Genomic DNA, 20,879 nt, shown 5'->3' with positions numbered 1-20,879 from the left:
CGCGGCATGCGGGATCCTCCCAGACTGGGGCGCGAACCCGGTTCCCCTGCATCGGCAGGCGGACGCGCAACCACTGCGCCACCAGGGAAGCCCGACTAAAACATTTTAAACATTTTTTAAAACATTTTAAATGTTTTAAATCCCAATTTATTACAGCTGCTACCCATTCTCAGCATTCTCCCCACTTGATTAGAATCAGGGCTGAGATTGTTTAGTTATAGGAATTAATTAGAATGCAGGGGAGGGTGAATTTACTACCTTCCTCAGTTCAAGTACAACCTAGCAGCTTTAGGAGATGTCGGCAACATGAATGAATTTTACTGTGCATCATCCTGTGTAGTTACTTCCCAAAGAATTTCCTGACCACATCATTAGAGAAACTAACAAGAGCAGTAATTTAGTATTTTCTGTATAAGACAGTACCAAGTACCCACAGACATCGCTATATGATAGTAACAAATACCTATAAACTTTCTATATCACATGGTTCTGATTAACCAATATTAAAGACAAAAATAATAATAGAATAAATGAATGATATTTCTCCTATCAATTTATTTTTCATCTCTTTACTCTTTAATACAGTTAATGCTGTCCTATATAAGAAATGTATCTGAATTGCAGTTTTTTAAAAGAATGTTTTCCTTACCTAGCACATCGATGTTAAAATACTTTTGAGAGGTGCCTGCAGTATTAATTGCTTTGCAGGAATATCTTCCTGCAACCTCTGGAGTGGCTTTGAAGAGCTTTAATATCTTCCCATTGCTCACAATCTGAATAGTGCTGCTTTCAGTCACCTTTTAAGGTCAAAAGGGTCAGTGTTATTTCCAATCCTAATAAAAATGCATAATTAAAATTTGAAGTAAAATTTTTATACTATGATTAATAAGAAAGTCACATTTGAATGATTTACTTCAGAGGGAGAGGCAAGGATCTATGCATATTTGGATGTCTCCATTTACCTGGACATCATCTTTATACCACATAATGATGGGAGATGGAGTACCTTCAACTTCACAAATGAGACTGGTCAGCTGGTTGACCAACACGGACACATTTGTTACTTGTTCTTTATCTTTAATTACTGGAGGAACTGCAAAAAGTGAGAAATTGCAGTTAGATAGTTTTAAATAAATATTATATACAAAGTTGCTTTACAAAGGACTTTAGAAAGCAAATTCTGAGATACTCGATAGCTAGAAAGGCTGGTCATACTTAAGACAGCTTTTATTATGAAATGAAGAGTCTTGACCACTATATTTATAAGTAACACATTGAATTTTTACTTTATTATTTTAGAGGTTTGAATTAAGGATAAATTTAAGGGAGATCCTATTGATTTCACATACCACTCAAAATGCAAACTGCTAGAGTCTCAAGTTATGTGAGACTACTTTGCTGATGAGAATGAATATTGCCCAGTGTTTCTGGAAGCCAATATCCATCAAATTTCAAAATGCACATATCCTTTGACGCATGCAAAGTGCCATATATACATGATTTCATTGAAGCATTACTTAGAATAGTAAATAAATGGTACCAAACCAAATGCTCATCATTACTAGAAGAAGGTTAAGTAAATCATGGTATGGTGGGATGCTAGGTAGGCATAAATAAGAGTTAGGAATATTGAATAATCCCCAGGAGAGAGTGTTTAATGACATAGGCAAGGTGTGGAGTAATGTATATAATGGTCTACTATAAATGCTTTTTGTATGTAAAAAAAAAAGGATGAAATATATATTCATATTTCTTCATTTTTGCATAAAAATATCTCTGGGAAGATACATGCACACACATATACCTAACAACTTTCCTTGCCCATAGGGAGGATAAGTAGATGGCTTAGCTCAGGTCCAGGGGACTTTTGACTATGTATCTTTTTCTACCATTTGAACTTTCAGTGATAAAAAATAAATCAATAAATGCAGTTAGACCACTACTTTTCTGGTTGATAACACGTCTATTCACATAAATATTAAATAACACTAGACTGAAAGAATAACATATATAAAAGAATCTGAAAATGTCACATATTCAGTTATACGATTTTAGCATTTCTATGTGTATTTACCATGGACTTTGAGGTTATATTTTCTTTCTGTGGTTCCCGCTTCATTGACTGCCACACAAATGTACTCCCCATTGTCATATGGCGTAACAGAAGCAACAACCAACAATGTGCCATCTTCTAATATAGAAATACCAGGATCTCTGGCTGTCAGCTCTCTACCATTCCACAACCATTTGATGGTTGGTTTGGGGGTACCTAAATAAGAAATTAAAGCTTTGTGATATTTACAACAAAATTAGAAGTCACTATTAAATATCAAATATCTTGAGGAGAAATAAAATTTGCTATGATTATAACATGTACCCTTAGGTACTATGCTTCTTTGAAGATATTGCTCCTGGCATGGGATTTTGACGAGATTACGGTATTTAATGCCTCTAATTCCTGATCAGTCTTAAAAGATGTATGGTCTGTAGTGCAGAATTTGATTAAAGTTTTTATCAAGACATTCAGATGATAGTAAGCAAAGCAAAACATTTTCTTGAGTGAGTTCATGGTGCTAGTGGGGGAAAAAAGTTATATTAATTAAATGGACTAGAAATGGGGAGAGTGTTTGGATGAAAATAAAGGAAGAGCAAAAATAAGATACTATCAGAGGAATATACATGAAGATTGCTCAGAGTACATAAATGATGTACAGAAATGATGCTTCATAATTCACATTTTAAACAGGCCTGATAGAGCAGAGATGAGGAACGTCTACTATCCACACACCTTCTGGGGATCCCATTCTGTTAAACAGAGGGCAATAGATTAATTCTTGACTTTTTATACTGAAAAGAAAGCTGAGAAAGCAGTGAGCAGAATTGCTTTCCTCAATTTATTTATGACCAAGAGAGTGAATGGAAGTTACATAACTCATGAATGAAAGTGATAAAAACCATCTTAAGATGCATAATGGAGCGAAAAGGACATACTTGAAATAGACAAACAGTAAACTCTATAATAATGTATTTATTTAGCAAACAATGTACCAGGCACTATTCTAAGTACTTTCACATTTTACTTAATCCCTATAAAAATAAAAAAAAGCACATTCAATAAAATTAATATAATTGTATAAGACATGACTAATAATCTTATATTAAAGCATAATAAAAATAGTAAAGAATGGTCATATATCTAAGTAAAAAGAATGGCAGGAATACACAGAATGTGTCATTTAGGTTAAACTCAAATTGAGTTAAGGAATTATAAAATTGACTGTGATTGACTATGAATGACTATGAACTAATAAAATGACTATACTTATGGGAAAAAATGAAACAAAAATATTGGCCTATTTCATCATCCTCATAGTAAGATGCTGACTGATGAGGAAGAGAAGATAAAACTGATGGACTGCAGTTGTTCATGTTGTCAAGGAAAAAAGGGGGTTATAATCATTTCCTTACATCCTACTCATTGTTTTATGTGGTTCTCAAACTTCTCAATTAATATTTGTTAAGTTAATAAATGAAAAAGTAAATGAACAAGCAAAAGAAAGAAACTGTGTTCTATTTTATTTCTAAATGGTAGAACAACCATGGTCAAGATGAAATTCATGGCAAATAAAATGAAAAGGCATCTAGCTATTTTAAATGAACTCAAGAATTCTATCCCAGGTGAAAACAGAGTACTAGGAAGAGGTGGTATTTCAAAATGGAAAAGGGAAGTCCAAGCCAGCTTGGGAGTCAGGGATTCAGCGGAGAGTACTGAACTATAATAGTGCCACTGGCAGGGCTCCATCAGTAGTAAGCACCCACAGAACTCAGCTGAACTTAAACCTTTCTCAGGGATCCTTCTCCAGGCCTTGCCTCCCTCCCCACTGGCTCTGGGAATAGTTACTGACAATTCTTTAGATATCTGAAAATCTTGTTAAAGTTATCTCTCTTTTAATGCTGTTAAGAGATGCAAAATCTTGCTACAGTAACAGAGACAGCCTTAAGGACCTTCAACTGCCACAGTCTCCAGGGACAGGAGAGTTAAGATTACATGTGGGAGCACTAATGCTACCAGTGGCATGGAGCCCTCCAGTAGGTCATGGAAAGAATACTGCTTGGTGTTTGCCAGAACTGCTACAGACTCATTTGAGTCATCGCAGATGAACGCATATGTGAAAGAAAGGACGTTCTTAACCATCACTTGGGCATCCAGAGTAAGGTGATAGTGACAGTGCCTTTTTCACATCCTCTAGAGGAAAGAGAATAACAATCTCCTGCCAGGAAACATGGTGGGATAGAAAACCCAGAAATTCAGGGAGAGAAGGAGTTTGGACAAGCATCAGAGAGCCAAGTTACAACCTGGCTCCAGAATTACCTGTAGAGGATAAATCTAGAAAGAGGTTTTTAGAAAAGAAGTATCTAGAACAAACAAGGGGATTGCCCTAATTTATACCCGACTGAGATAAATATGCAAAAGTTTGAATAGCCCTATCTGTCACATTTTAAAGAGAATTCTTGTCAAAAATAGAATGAACTAAGAAGTAACAGGAAGGAGCATGAACGACCCGGAACACATGCTAGATGAGGCAAGTTTGAAGAAACAGAAGGTATTTCCAGTGAAGGAAATAAAACACCTCGGAGGGAAAAATACCTATTCAACCTAGCTGTTATTTAAAAGAGGGATTAGTTTCCATTATGCCCAAATGTTATAACGAGGACTGACAAGTAGAATTTTATGATGTTTGGAGTTCAATATAGAATTCTGGAAGAATACAACATTATGCCAATGCCCATGTGTCCGAGTATTACACACCTTTTGCAGGACATGGAAATGCAATGCGTTGATTGGCCACTCTTTCTTGGAATGGAGTGTTATATGGAGGCTCTAGATCTTCCAGTGTAGGTGGTTCTGTTAGAAAAATAAATGCATTATCACAGGCTTTCCTTGGGCAATATCGAACTCTTCTGAGGCTAAGTATGACACCTGCTTCTCTATTCCTACCTTTGCAATGGTACTCTCTCTGACAGGAGGGCTTTTCCTCCTGATTGGACATGGCTGGTTCCTGCCAGTCAACAAGATTTCACTATAAATATTATCTCCTCAGAGAAGTCCTACATGACAATTCAATCTAAAGTAGCCAACTGCTGGGAGCATCACCCTATTTTAATTTTCTACACAGCATGTCTCAAGATCTGTATTTCTTGTTTATTTGCTTGCTTGCTTTCTGCCTACTTACAGAACTGCTCACGAGAGCAGGTGTTTTACCTTTGTCACTATTTCCTCCTCACTGCCCAGATCATGACAGATGCCTGTCAGGAACTTGATAAACACTTGTTGCTTGAAAGAATAAAGATTCATCTTTTTTTTTTTTTTTTTTTTTTCTGGCTGTGATGCGTGGCCTGTAGGTTCTTAGTTCCCTGACCAGAGATCGAACCCATGCCCCCCTGCAGTGGAAGCTTGGAGCCCTAACCACTGGACCACCAGGGAAGTCCCCAAAGATTAATATTTAAACCCTCAAAATAAGGCCTACATCATTACAGGGAACAGTGGACCTCGACTTTCTAGGGATTAATATTGAGTGCAAATTACCACTAGGAGGTAAATCCTACTCCAACCCACTCTGCCCACAATTCCTTCCAAACCAAAAATAGCAGGTGGGGCACTTATCTAGGATTGTTTCCACTGTCTACATCATCCAGGGCAACTCCATTTTCAAAGGTAAACAGTTTTGTAACGTATAGTTTCATTTCTTTCTGGAATCATTCTCCTTTCAAAGTTAACTAGAGAGTCGTAAAAGTTACATAGAAATCTTCTGAAAGTGATCCAAGACCCTCCAAGACTATATATTCTGTATAGACTCCAGGGTTTTCCCCCACTGTACAAATATTTTCCTAGGCCAAAAATCACCTTGGACATGTAGCGTTATCTCTGTCTCATCACTGCCTGCTATGTTAGTAGCGACACATGTATATATGCCAGCATCGGAGAGCACAGCTTGGTCGATGCTGAATGTTCCGTTTGGATGACTAATATGCTGCAGTCCATCAACCAACATGGCGCTTCCACCTGTAAACCAGGTGATTACAGGAAGAGGTGTCCCTTGAGCACTGCATGGAATGTCCACTCTTTGACCAACTTGGACCTTCATAACTGTAGGGCCACGCTGTATCTTTGGAGGCACTGGAAACAACAACTGAGTATTAATAATCCAAGTTTTAAAAAATTCCTCCTTTTCTCACTTTAGATGAGAGCTTCTCACCAAGAAGGCAGCATGAGCAAATGGAATAAACTCAGGATTTGGATCCAGGCTCAGGCCACTTAACTAGCTGTGTGATCTAGGGCAATTCAGTAAATTTCCTGAGGCCTGTTTCCTTGATAATCCAGGCAAAATAACCTCTTCAATACCAATACACTGCAAGGATTATGGGAAATAATGAATATAAAACTCCTCATTCCAAACTCGAGGGAAAGTAAGCATTTAATGATGTCAGATTTCTTATAATATATAAATAATTTAAAGTTTAAAGCCCTCTTAAATGGCAATCCAGTTAATTTCTATCATCTAAGTGAGTAAAACAAAACGCATTTCTCTCCATGTATTCTTAGTTTTTGTTCTCTTTGTGGAAGGTTTAGCCAGACAGTACAAAATATTTCTAATAAAAGCTTTTGTTAATTTCAGAGAAGAAAATCAAGATCAAGCCCCTATTATTTCCCTTTATCTACATTCCTTCAGAAATTTAAATGAGATAATTTATCAAAACATTGGCAAGTAGTATTGGGTTCCACAAACAAGCATTATGAACTATAGAATCAAGCTGACTCCTAAGAATATGATTAGAATTTATAGACTTTTCTTCCCTAATAAACCCCATTCCTCTGTCCTTTTGTTAAAACTTAATATTTAACCAGTATATTCTAAAGGTTTTCCCTTACAACAAACTTTTAAGTTTGATAGTACAGGCATACTTTATTATATTTCATTGTGCTTTGCTTCATTGCACTTCACACATACTGCAATTTTTACAAATTGGAAGTTTTACGGCAACCCTGCATTGTCAAATGATGGTTAGCATTTTTTAGCTATAAAGTATTTTTAAATTAAGGTATGTACATTATTTTTAAAGACATAATGCTATTGCATACTTAATGGACTACAGTACAGTGTAAGCATAACTTTTATAGGCACTGGGAAACCAAAAAATGTGTGACTTACTTTATTGCCATATTTGCCGTATTGAGATGGTCTGGAACTAAAACAGTAATATCTCCAAGATATGCCTGTACTATTATCATCATTTTATGAAAGAGAAAATTAAATATAAAAGAGGGTAGGTAATATGCCTAATGCTAGTAAATGACAGAACTCTCATTGGATTTCATATCCCACAGTCAAGAGGACACTACTGCAGTGACTGATCTGAGAGTGAAATCAGGTCAAAACTATTTGAGAAAATTTCTTCTGATATTGAATGCGTGGCTTACAGTATGTGCTCACTAAGCATGTGTTGAATGAATGAGTAATTATCAATAGACAGACTATGGCAAACTGAGAGAAGAAAGCAGACTACCTAGAGAGTTTTAAAGTAGTTAAAGAATCCCAGGAGCAGAATGTTTTCAGTGGCTGAGCTCTATAAACATTGAAAATGACCATTTATATGCTATTAAGTTCTTCCTTGAGCATTCACGTTCACTTCAACAAAAAGTCACCGGTCTAAAGACATTTTCTTTATTTATGGCGTATCAACAATAGTCATAAGTGACTGTAGACATCTAATAAAATTGAGATCCAAAATTTTAATACTGTGCATCTGAGGAAAAAGGGGAGAGTTGTTTACAGATGGCAGATAAAGATTTCAGAGGAAATGAAAGAAAATCACAAGTCTCCTACTATAGAAAATTTTTCTATAATTACTCTCTATACAATTTGAGGTTAACTATCAAAGAAACGGGGACAACAGGTCTCCCTGTGGCCAGTATATGCCATAGCATATGCCTTCATTTCAAAACTCACCATGGACATTTAATTTAACAGATTGAGTCACGTTCCCAGCAATATTTGTGGCAACGCAAAGATACATCCCACTATCTGAAACGCGGGTCTCAGTGATCTTCATTGAACCAGAAGGAAGGAACGTGTGTCTAAAAGAAAGAAACCAGAAAGCAGACCATAAAGTATGAGGATTTAAATATCCCCTATGCAGCTACAATTCAATGTGAAATTACTACTCTGCAAGCTCTTTTTCAAACCATTCTCCCATCTATAATGTCATTTCTATACACCTTAAAAGTCAGGAATTTTCATAATTAACAAAATTGTCTTGTGTATTCTGTATGATGTTCTTACAAATACCAAATCAGTTTTCTTTTACATTTAAATCTAATGTAAGGGCCTGACATCGTCAAATAATTGTACATCTCTCTGCTTTGCTAAGTTGCAGCTTTACAAAGCAAATGTACATTTTAATAAACTTTAAATATACTCTGAACACATTACTGCTTTTTTCTACAATGCTTCATTTAAAAGTTTAGTATCCTAAAATAAAGGCAAAAAAAGGTACATATGCAATTCTCAGATATATACTGAATATATTCCTCTTATGTAGTTAGGTAAACCAGACCTACATATAAACATGTTATTATGTTAATTGTGCTAAAATAGCTTAAACGGGGAGGGGGTCAAATAGACCTACTTACTATCAAGATTTCTTATAAGCTAAGACAAATAAAGTGTGCTATTGGCCCAGAGACAGACAAATAGATAAACAGTTAAAGATGAAACCCCCCCCCTTCCAAAAAAAGACTTAAGCATGTATGAGAACTCAACATGTAATATGCAGTATCAGAGGTGGTGTTACAAAAAGTCAGAAAAGGATTGACTATTCAAAAATGGTGTTGGGCAAGTGGCTCTCCACATGGGAAAAATAAATAAAACTAGAGCACTACCTAATACTATACACAAAATAAAAATTCAGATGTATTAAAATCCAAAATGTGAAAACAAAAATTGCAATAAAACATTGGAGTTCTGTTTATGATCTTCCTAAAGTACAAATCTAAAAAAATAATAGATTAACACCTTGAGCTACATAGAAATTTTTAAATTCTGTACAACCAGACACCACACATAAACCTGAAAGGCTAGGAGTAGACTGAGAGAAGATATTTTCAACACATACAACAAAGGATTGTTATTGTGAACAAAAACCAAATTTCTACATTCAATAAGAAAAAGAGAAACAAGTCACCAAAACATTGCAGGAGGTTTAAAGAGGCAATTCACAGATAACACAAATGGCCTACAAACAAGGGGAAAACATTCCAGTCTCACTAGAATTCAGTCACGTGAAAAGTAAGACAGTTGCAAGACACCATTTCACTTCCAGACGAATGGCAAAAAATTTTAAGTCAGTCAACACCACGCAGTGATTATAATGTGGCAGAAGGTACACCTATATTCTGTTGGTGGAAGGTAAATCAGGATTGCCCCTTCAGAAGGCAGTTAAGCGGTGTCTACAAAGCTGAAAATAGTAATTCATTCTAACTAGAAATTGGGGTTCTAGGTACAAGTCGCAAAGAAACATGCATATGCATACAAAGAGAGATATAAAAAGATATTCCCTGAAAAGCCTTGTTTCTAAAGCCAAAAAAAAAAGAAAAGAAGAAAATGTAGAAAGACAAAACAAACAAGAACATAAATGTCCATACACAGGGAAATGTATAAATAAAATGTAGAATATGTATATGGTAATTAAAATGAATAAACTGAATATATGTATAAAATGGATAAATGTTGACTCAATAAAGCAAGCAGTAGAATAATAATATAGAACATGTTACAATGGTAAACTGAAAACAAGTACACAAAACAAAATTAAAAATAGAGAAAACAATATTCTATACTATTTAAGGATGTATGCATAGGATATACACCAAGTCTGTGTCAGTGTTTGTGCCCCTGGGAAGGGAGAAAAGAGATTATGACTGAGGAGGGGAACAATGAAACTTCAACTTTATCTGAAATATGGTATTTCTTCTATTCAAAAATATCTGAGGCAAATATTTTTTCAAAGAAATAGTAAAGTAGTTCTTAATTGTTTACTTTTTTTCTCACCAGTGGTAGGAAAACTACTGTGGCATGAATTTATAACTTCATAACTATACATCAACAAGTCTAACAGACAATAGCTAGAGACTATAGTTCTTATTCCGCCAGTAACTTCTGGCATGATGTTGAGTTAAAACAGTAATTGCTACCATTCTTTGAGAACCAGAGACGGGATATGGAATGTACATTATCTTATATCATCCTTTCAGGTATTATCCCCATTTTATAAACAAGAAATCTGAGGTTCAAAGAGGCCCACTGAAAAAACTGCCAAAGTTTCAGGTAAGCTTTAAGTGGTGGAGGTAAATTAAAACTCACACCTGCATGGCAACAAAGGTTGCGCTCTTAAGGGCTCTGGCATTCTGCTTTCCACGTCACTTAGCCTATCAAATACATTGTTTCAGTGGGCCTTTATATGTATAAGGGTTTAAGTTCAATCAAGAAGATTTTTACAAAGTCATCTAATGAAAGTCAAATCCTAGATATTAGAGAATGTACTGTGTTTTATTGCTCCTCTGGGATTACTGGAATTTTATAATATGCACTTTGTGCTAACCAGAATCTACATACAAATCCACTCCATTTTCGTAACTACCTTGTAGAATGCACCAGTGGGAAATTATGTCAAAGCTGGGTGTTAGCATTTCTGCTATTAAAGAATGACTTAGAAGGTATATATATTTTCTGTAGGCTCGAATGTACATGTAAATTATCTCAAATTTAAAAGGACCTTGTAGAATGCACCAGTGGGAAATTATGTCAAAGCTGGGTGTTAGCATTTCTGCTATTAAAGAATGACTTAGAAGGTATATATATTTTCTGTAGGCTCGAATGTACATGTAAATTATCTCAAATTTAAAAGGTTTTTTTTTTTTTTTTTTGAGACATTTGAAAACCTGAACAAGTACAGTCACCTGTCCCAAGAGATTATGCTTCACATGTTTCGATTCATCCCAGGTTCCCTACCTTGGAGAGAACGGCGAGATGAGCTGGGTTTCTTTGGCCCAAGTAATTATGGGTGGGGGTAAGCTCTTCACTTCACATGGAAGTGTCACCTCTACCCCTGCAAGGACTGAGATCTCAACAGGCTTATCCTGGGACAGTCCTCGTTGATCTCCAAACACTCTGGGCCTTACTAAAATAAACACAAGTTTTGAAAGGGAAACAGTACATTGAAAACAAAGCACACTTTAATTCACACTAAAATGTGGACTACTAATATTCTTCAGTAATTTGCAAAAAGATGCTGTTTGTTCCAAAGTCTCAGGACATATCTAAAGCTTTCCATTAACACACATTGTGAGAGCTTAAAGGAAAATGACTAGAAAGTTTTCCTTTTTAGCTCCTTCTTTCAGAACACAATGCAGAGGTCAGCTGAAATGCCCTTTTAAAATCTAGCATCTGTAAAAGTAACCTCTCAAGGCAGAGCACTAACCAAGACATAGCTGAGGCTTGGCTTTGTTAGGAGTTTTAACTAAGTGGTGTTTCTAAAGAGGGTTGGGTGCCATAAGCATACTCCTTGTGAAAACACCATAAAATTTTTCCGAAAGGCTATACAATTCCTCTCCCTTTAAATCAGAATCTAAGTAGAGGAAATGTTGGTTGGCAGGAAAAATGCATTTTTGTACAAAACTATAAACTTGGAAGAATAGTTCACTTTGGGGGTACAGCCCTCTAGTAACATTATTTGGGAGAGAAATGTGAGTTTTGGCACAGACAGACAGTGTCAAAGAAAAACATTCCTCCCCGAGGGCTCTCACCATAGACGGTCAGCTGCACTTTCCTTTTGGCGTAGCCAGCTGCATTGGTGGCGGTGCAGACGTACTCCCCGCTCTCCTCACCTCCAGGGGACACCACATATAGACTTCCATCAGCCCCTGCGGAAAACTTAGCACTGCTGGTGGAAATCCGCTCGCCTTTCTGCAAAACAACACAGAGCAAAAAGTGTTTTTTAAGATAATAAAGGAGTGACTTAATGTCTGGAAGAGGAAGAGAGGAAGAAAAAAATCTCTAAAGGGGAAAATACTAGATTGAAAGAATGCTAATTTGAAGAAAGTTTTTTGTAAGAAAAATTAAACAAACAATGCAAAGGTGACATTTCTTCATACCAAACTAGATCCCCTTCATTCCAAAGCTACTTAAAAGTGGAGGGGATGAGGTAGCAGCATATGGGATGAGTGTTTATGCTAAGCCAGGTACCGTTTTGAGCACTTCACATGAATTAATTATGTTAATGCTCACAACAATCTTATCAGTAGGAACTACCACAACCCCTGTTTTACAGATGACAGCATTAAATCTGGGGCTTGGCAGAGTAACTTGCCCAGGGCCAAAGAGTCAGTCAGTGGTAGAACTGGAACTCGAACCCAGGCAGGCAGGCTTGGGGGCCTAAGCTCTTAACTTGTGTGCATGATCCCAGCTCAAAGGCCATCCTGTAAAGAAGATTTCATGTTTATATTTCCCTAAAATGCATTCAACTTCTACTCAGTACCAGAGACTGTGCAGTTTGGGGGATCAGCTTCACCACCGTATTTTTGTGCCCAGGATGCAGAAATCTTAATCTTTCAATTTAATTGACAGATGTCAAAACCAACTTCTCTATATTTCGGAGATTTTTAGAAGTATAAAATTAGATGTTATGAGAAAATGCTTTGGTTGTCACCCTAAATATACAAACACCATATTTCATTATTATGCCATCATTGTATATTACTTTCTCTCTACCAGATTTAATCTACAGAAAATATGCCATCTTCATGGCTGTTGAAAGATGGAAAGGACTTCCTCAGGAAACGGAAGAAGGAAGTCCTTCTTTCCTCACTGCAAGAACATAAGGAAAAGCCAGAGAACTTCACAAGAGGGATACTGAGGGGGATAAATGAGTTCATCTATGTGTCTTCTTTTGGCTTCCAGAAGAGCAGAGTCCAAGATAAAGATTTGGAGTCAGGAAGTTTACTTGGAAAGTGATTCCCAGAGGCTTGAAGAGGACAGTTGGAGAGTGAGGCAGGAAGGAAGGAAAGCTAATAAAGGGTTTCACTGCCCTGGTTTCCTCCGTGGCTGGGCTTATAAGCTCAGTGTGCTCGGGGCCTTCTGAGAAACTATGTAGATGCACCCCAGAAGGATTTTTCTGATAGAAGAGAAGTGGGACATTTATGTGGGACACCTCCCTCTCCCAGGATTTAATGTCCTTGTACCTCCTGACCGCTCAGCAGGCTAAGTGGCCTTGTGAGGTTTTGGAGAAAGCCCTGAGTCCCCAAACTAGAGAGGTACATGCATGAAGAGTGACCCTGGCAGAGAGCATGGAGCAGACCACCAGAGCTGAGCTAAAGTCAAAAGGGCTTAGGGGATGTGGCAGGGAGTAAAAAAGGATCTGCTAAAACATGTGAAGTGCTTAGAAAGTCCCTGGCGCAAAGAATGTGCTATATTAGTGTTCGCTGTTGTGTTAATCCTATTTAAGCATCAAGTAGTTGAATGCACTAAGGACATTTTAAGGTCCCTTCTAAGAGGTATGACTGTATGGGTTTTCCTTTCTTAAGGTTCTATGGTACAGTGACAAGTTCCATGTATGAAAATACTCAAATATTGTTGTAGCAACACATATTATTAACAAACATCACTAGATACGTCATTTACCTTGGACCAGATGATAGATGGTTTGGGGATTCCACTTGCCTTGCATGGTAAAGTTACTGGAATGCCTTCAATGGTACTGAGTACCTGCTGTCCATGCTGAATGCTTGGCAGAACTGGAAAAGGAAGCAATATGCAGAATCTGAGCACCCGTCCTTCCATTTACCCTCACAAGTTTAAAGTTGAACATTTTCAGGATATATGAATATTTCTAAAAACTAGCAAAGACAACCTTTTCTGTTAGAAATGTATGGCAATTTGTAAGGGAGTGTAATAAAGTAAATAAAATAGTTGCAATCTGAAGAATTTAACGAAAACTTAAAATCAAGTAGTAAATTAAGTTGATTTTGCTAACAAAAATAAGAGAGGACTGAAGGAAATCGTATTTTCAGGAAATTCAAGCCAGAACTACATCCTAAGAGTTACACACTTAACATATCTTACACCATTGTCCATTACCCCATTAAGCTGCAGTGAGCTGACTTAACCTCACCTCCAGAGAAATGGACTGTTTAACCACTACAGATTAAATACCTGTCTATACACAAGAATCACTTAGCAAGCTACTAAATTTAACCTCAAAAATAGAATCTATTTTTGTAAAAGGAATTCAAAAGTAAAGATTGAAAGGCCTCAGGAGTTTACATTTAAAAGTCTGAAACACAAGATTCTAAGTCAATATTTTTCACTAAGAATGCATACCTTTTGACTTTAGAAAACAACTAAAGAATTGACATTATATGATTGGAAACAAAAGGAAAGGGAAGACTTCATCATTCTATTCTGTATATATCTGTTCATCATAACCAACTTGCACACAAAAAATTATCAATACTCAATGTTCTCAAAATAAAGAATTTGATTAAAGAAGCTCCCAGTGACTTCCCTGGTGGTCCAATGTTAAAGAATCTGCCTTCCAATGCAGGGGACGCAGGTTCCATCCCTGATCAGGGAACTAAGATCCCACATGCTGCAGGGCAACTAAGCCCACATGCCACAACTACTGAGCCCGGGTGCCTCAACTAGAGAGAAGCCTGCGTGCCACAAACTACAGAGCCCATGCATTCTGGAACCCATGCGCCACAACTAGAGAAGAGAAAACCTGCACACCACAACTAGAGAGAAGCTCGCGCTCCACAACGAAGAGCCTGTGCACTGCAACAAAAGATCCCGCATGCCTCAACGAGGATCCCGCATGCCGCAACTAAGACCCGATGCAGCCAAAAATAAATAAATAAATAATAAATCTTTAAAAAAAAAAAAAAAAAAAAAAGCTCCCATACGTGAAAGTACCTAACACAGCGCAAGGAACGTAATAAAAGCCCAATATATACCAGAAATTTCCTTTTCTTCCCCCAGAAAGATGAGACTGGAGCTGTTCCCTAGAGCTCAAGCACTCACTGTGGCTCTTGTTTTTAAGTCAAATTTCTCTAGAATTATCCCAGCTACCCTGGAATGGAAGTTTGCCAGAACAAGAGAAACCAGAGACCTCAGTGCAAAAGCTTCCTTTTGAAAGGCTTAGATGAGCTTTGCTACATCCTTGTATTTTCCTAAGGCTGGGATTATTCTTTAGATCATAGCTTCTTAAAGAATTGGCAGTAAATTCGCAGCCCTAGACAAGAATGTCAGGCTACTCTCTAAAGCGAGAAATTTAATTTCCAGAATCATCATGGAATAGTCAACTTTCAACTTTGCTGTCATTTTATGGCAACATGGAATAAGCCATTTTCTTAAATACATATTCAGTTTGACAGCTATAAAGGCAAGTGGCAAATTTAGGCAACAGTTTTCAAATCTGATGACATTTGAGTATGGAAGAGTTTTTCTTTCCAGATTGTCAATCTATGTAAATCAACATGACAATTAAATAGTTTCATTTTAATTTGCACTTACATGTGCATTCGTTAATTCAATTCTTCTAAGAATTCATTGAGAGCCTTTGATTTACAATGTGTTAATTTCTACTGTACAGTGAAGTGACTCAGTTATATATATATGTATATATATATTCTTTTTTTAATATTCTTTTCCATTATGGGTTATCTCAGGATATAATAAATACTCTTAAACGTGGAGAGGCAGAGTGATGAAATTAACATAAATACAGAGGTATATAGAAATTGTGATACTGCATCACATCCAACTCAAAGGCAAACCTGTCCTCTAAATAGCTGTTTGGTTTAGTTCATGTCAAACGCTGGGTTAATTTTTCTTAACCTTATTAACTAAATCAGTTACTCATCTTGGCCTAAGATGGATGAAACAATGTTGTGAAATGACCTTTTAACTTTTAACTGTTAAAATTTTTTGCATCTTAATAAACCACATCATTGGTTTGTCTGTCTTCTCCATACTCCTCGGATCTGGCAGACATCACAACTAATCATGTCATTCTTTCACCCAAGTGAAAATTTATATCAGAATTCTTCTCAACACAATATTCTAGGCAGTTGCTAGATGCCAAAAGGAGATGACAGGAATGCATTTCTACCGTAGATTCTCAAACTGGTCCATAAGCACTCTCCGCAAAATGTATGGACTGATCTTTAAAAAATAGTTAAACACAACTATACCCAATTTGACATTACGTATTTACTCAACTAATTTAATGTTACTTTGGTATTTCTTCAAGAATATCTCACATAATGTTGGTGGAGATTGGTACAAGATTGGTATAAGATTGAAAGAGGTGGAAGAGGCTATTTACAATGAGAAGCACACATTAAAAAGAAGACGGCCTGTATCCACTGAAAATTTCAACAGAACAAGCAAAATTTGGAAATTACTGGATTCTCCAATCCAGGCCCTAAAAAAGACTGAATCAACTACTAAAAATAAATGTTCTGTTCTACTTTCATCCCTGTACACAGAGCTAGTTTTTAATACAACACTTTAAAAAGCAAATGTTGCAAAGTCTTTAAAGGAGATATACAAAAAAAGTTACGACAATTTCTTAAGCTCTGAAGCTGTTATTTATTGAGATGTAAAAAGTTGGTAACGGTTACTCATGAATGGAAAAAAGATAGTTTCTGGATTTTTTAATTTGTGACCTTTAAGTAATTTAACACGCAAAAAGATTGTCTGGAACACATGAAGTGGCCTTTAGAAAAGTTTAGGTCATTTCTAGCAAACACACAAAGGGGTCATTAGTAAGAAAATGCTTGTTGCACAATCCGAGAAGAGGCAATTTGGTTGGTACAATAAGTTCAGCTTTCCTGAAATTAAAATGTACTTTTAAACATAACTCTTTGAGAGCTGAGTTCACGTTTATCAATTAAGAAACCACTTACAAAAGCCCTTGGAGAGACTCAGTGAGTGACTCCCAATAAAGTCTTTTTGTATATACAGAAAAGGGAAATCTGGAAACAGCCTTAACAATGTAAATATTGTTCACGAAATAAGGCTTTTTGTTAAGAATAACAATTAGGAAAGATATCTGCTTCTTATAACTAGAAGAACAGAGTTATTTGATTTAAAGATATGAACCCAGCTTTGCACATGGTTTGGAAAGAATTATGATGGGTGCGCCTCTTACCATGCACGTCCACAGTGGTAGTTTTGCTAATGGTTCCAGCAACATTACTGGCCACACAAGTATACTCGCCCCCATCCTGCAGCCGAGCTCTTTCAACATGGAGACTCCCGTCACTGCGTACAGTGATGTAAGGATTTTGGACCAACTTGAAGGAAAAAAAAAAAGTAATTTTTAATTAAACAGGCAATATTGTGTAAGCCCAAACCAGATCTGCTTTCTTCTCCAACTGGGTTATTAAATGTGTTATAAAATAACAAAATATTTTAACACCCTTAAGTGAAAAATGATGAGCATAAAATATTACCAAAAGTAGCATCAATTGGATGTCACCGTGATATACCACCAAAAATTCTACCCACTAACATCTGTCAGAATTATGCACATATTGGAAAGGGAAAGAAATAGAAACAACACTAATGCCCTGTTTCTGTAATTTTTGTTATCATGAAGGACCCAAATTTCACTTTTACTTTTGGCTTAATTTGTTCTTTTTCAAGAAGGCTTTACTACCACTTGCAAGCCATTTGACATTTTCATTCTGGCAAACAGGCATCATTCAAGCTGAGAAAATGTGACTTAATCTCAACATGCACCCTTTTCAGTGACAGATACAAATAATATTGGAGGGCAATGTATGATATAGGAACTGCATTAGGGAAGGCTGACAACGGTTTCTGTTAAGAACCATCACCTCTAACTCTGTAACATTTATGCATTTTGTTCAATCATAGGGTACTTTAGTGCTCAAACAGTATCATCCTATGTTATAAGGTCATTTATTATTGAGTGAGGTGCACTCATTTTTCTCAGGTTTTTATGCAAATACGGACAATTTTACATCTTATCCCATGGAGTTAATTCACTTTTAATTGGTACTTCAATAAGGGAGTAAGTCTAAATACTCTGGAAAATGGAAGGAAAAATGCTCTGGACTAGGTGAAAATTTATTGCCATAGATAGCATGTTTACAGAATAATTCCTTACAACTGTGAAAATTTTTCACATTCCTTCATAATCAAAAGTTATGCACTGAAAAACAATGACACAAAATAGATCCACATTTTAAAATAGTTCACAATAAAAGAATGTTTGACGATAACAATAAAGATTAATATATAAAATGAAAGAATGTTATGAGAATATTAACATTTTATTATGTCCTGCAAAGAAGGATATAAAATATTTAAATCCTATGGAAAAAAACTTCATATTTGCTTCAGTTATTACATATTCTGAAGAGAGTTTACTAGTTACAAAATTATAAAAATTACACCATTGACTATTTCTCCATCATATTAATTTCAAAGTAATATGAACTGCATAAACATGTTAATACTGAAGAAAAGTTTTGGTACACTTAAAAAATATGTTTGTATATTTATTACATTAAAATTTCAGTGTTTGGAATACATTGCCTCTTATGCAAGAGGCAATATATGAATATGAATTCATATGCAAGAGGAATATGAATGCATGGATTTAAAATGTTCTTACCATGGCTGAATTCTTAATCCACCGACGTTCTGGAATGGGATTTCCAGCCAAAAGAACACAAGGCAAAGTCAGCTGCTGTCCTTCAATTACACTGGTCACTGGAGGGCTGATTCCAATGAGTGGAGCAACTAAATCAAAGAGAGAACACAGGCACTGTCAATGCTATTTCATCCAAAGGAAGGCAAAGATGACTACTAATTATGCTATTAGAAATTGAGTTTTCAAGAACAAGATTTTTAAATGTACATGGGTATGAATTGGAAGATAGAGATAAAGGACCCTTCTAAGGAGAGGGAATGGCAAGAGGACAGTTAATAGCAAAGAAGTAGAGAAAGTAAAAAAGAATAAGTCTATGGCATGAAAGGGCAGAAAAGTCAAGCCAAGAAATTTGCAATGTATTCAAATGGAGAGTGACTGAAAGCACTGATAAATAGAAGAGTGGAATCATCAGAACCATTTTCAGGAAATATCAATCTGAGAACTTACAGGACAAGGGAAAATTGGAAGGGATGAGATTAGTGAGGAGGCTGTCATAACAGCTCAGGCAAATAAAATGAGGTGGACTCTTAGATGGAAATCAGGGAAGTAATTCAACATAAATCAAAGCAAAATCTCTAAGAGTCTTCTCGGAAAATTTAAATATACGTAGATGAATTAAGGGAGATACACAAAGAAAATTTTATAGAAGTGTATTAATGAGATTTAAAAATCACAATAAATGATGTAATAATTTAAAAAATGTAGGATTAGTACATAAATAGAATTCCAAGGAATAGACATAAGATTATAAATTTAGCATGTGACCAAATGGGTGTTTTACTCAGTGGGAAGAGAACATGCAATAAAAATATTAAAACAAATGTCTTACTACTTGGAAATAATGGATATTATATTCTTACTTCATATCATACACAGAAATAATTCCATATGTGGACTAAAATAATAAGTGTAAAGAAAAGAACTAGAAAAGCACACCACCACAATGTGTGGTGTGTGTGTGTGTGTGTGTGTGTGTGTGTGTGTGTGTGTGTGTGTGTACTCAGACTTAAATGAATTTATTCAATTGACCTTCATTTCTTCAAATGAAAGATGAGGAGCTTGAAGAGGATGATCTCTATTTCCAGTTCTAACATCATGAAATATGAAATAGTGTGGGGAGAAGGAAAGCTAATGTAGTAATCAGATGTTTACCTGTTTTTTTTCTGTTTGTTTGTTTTTAATGGTACAGGCAAGAGATGAGGTACTAAGAGGAGTCTGATGTTTTCAGAAAGTGTGGTGTCTAAGTACTTAATTGATCTTACCAAGTCCTGTCACTGTTACTGTTGCCTGGGACTGGATCTTTCCAAACTGGTTTTCAGCTTCACAAATATATGTTCCTTTATCACTTGCCCATAGGTCTAAAAAGAAGAGATTATTTACTCATTCAACATCATCTGTGGAGCATTAACTATGCGCCAGGCACCGTGCTTGTGATCTGGTAATTCCCATTCTAGGGCAGGAGACATATACCTTGAAACCAACAATCATACCACAGTGTGATGACTGCTCTAATTTGAGCTTCAGACAATGAGCTATGGGGGCGCAGAGACAGAAGTGACCGATGGCACAAGGAGGAGCTCGGGAAGAATTCACATAGGAGGTAATACCTAAGCTGTACCTGAAACAGTAGGTAGAACAGAGGAAGGGCAGTCCAAACCTAATGGGCCGCAAAGGCAAGAGCATGACTTGAAAAATCATGGTCTGTTCAAAGAAGGGAAAGCTGCAGTACCACCCTGGGGGCGTTTTGGAGGTTTGCAGGGGCGATTGCTTTCATTGGTCCAGTGATCAGGGGAGTCTACTGGCAAAAACTAGGGAGACGACGCATGGGGGGGATTCACGAAAGGAACAATATCCCAAGTTCACCAAGACTTTTGAAGGCCCCACTGGAAATTCATGGATGTGATGACTTTGTTTATAATTATTTGAGCCTACAACCTAATTCTGTTTAAGTGGAAGAAAGAAAGAACTCTTGCAAGAATTGCCCGCCATTTCAGAAAATCACTTCACCAGCCTGGAGTTTTTGAGTCATCAATCCCATATTCCTGTATCAGTCTACATTTTAGCTCTCAAATTCATGG

The 20,879-nt window shown here is 36.4% G+C and overlaps 1 protein-coding gene across 1 annotated transcript in view; it reads right to left on the bottom strand.

The window, feature by feature from the left end:
- Positions 1-20,879, bottom strand: part of HMCN1 (hemicentin 1) — a 554,195-nt gene that overhangs the window by 247,606 nt on the left and 285,710 nt on the right. The window contains exons 17-28 of the mRNA XM_024133815.3: positions 20,064-20,159; positions 18,763-18,890; positions 17,269-17,413; positions 13,737-13,849; positions 11,864-12,023; positions 11,070-11,238; positions 8,010-8,137; positions 5,906-6,178; positions 4,811-4,906; positions 2,075-2,269; positions 963-1,093; positions 650-797 (exon numbers count right to left, since the gene is read on the bottom strand). Of these exons, the coding sequence (XP_023989583.1) occupies positions 650-797; positions 963-1,093; positions 2,075-2,269; positions 4,811-4,906; positions 5,906-6,178; positions 8,010-8,137; positions 11,070-11,238; positions 11,864-12,023; positions 13,737-13,849; positions 17,269-17,413; positions 18,763-18,890; positions 20,064-20,159 (1,782 nt within the window). The remainder of the gene's footprint in view (positions 1-649; positions 798-962; positions 1,094-2,074; positions 2,270-4,810; positions 4,907-5,905; positions 6,179-8,009; positions 8,138-11,069; positions 11,239-11,863; positions 12,024-13,736; positions 13,850-17,268; positions 17,414-18,762; positions 18,891-20,063; positions 20,160-20,879) is intronic.

Source organism: Physeter macrocephalus, chromosome 4 (assembly GCF_002837175.3).
Source record: "Physeter macrocephalus isolate SW-GA chromosome 4, ASM283717v5, whole genome shotgun sequence".
Lineage (NCBI taxonomy): Eukaryota > Metazoa > Chordata > Mammalia > Artiodactyla > Physeteridae > Physeter > Physeter macrocephalus.
This window is presented reverse-complemented; position numbering and strand designations above follow the sequence as displayed.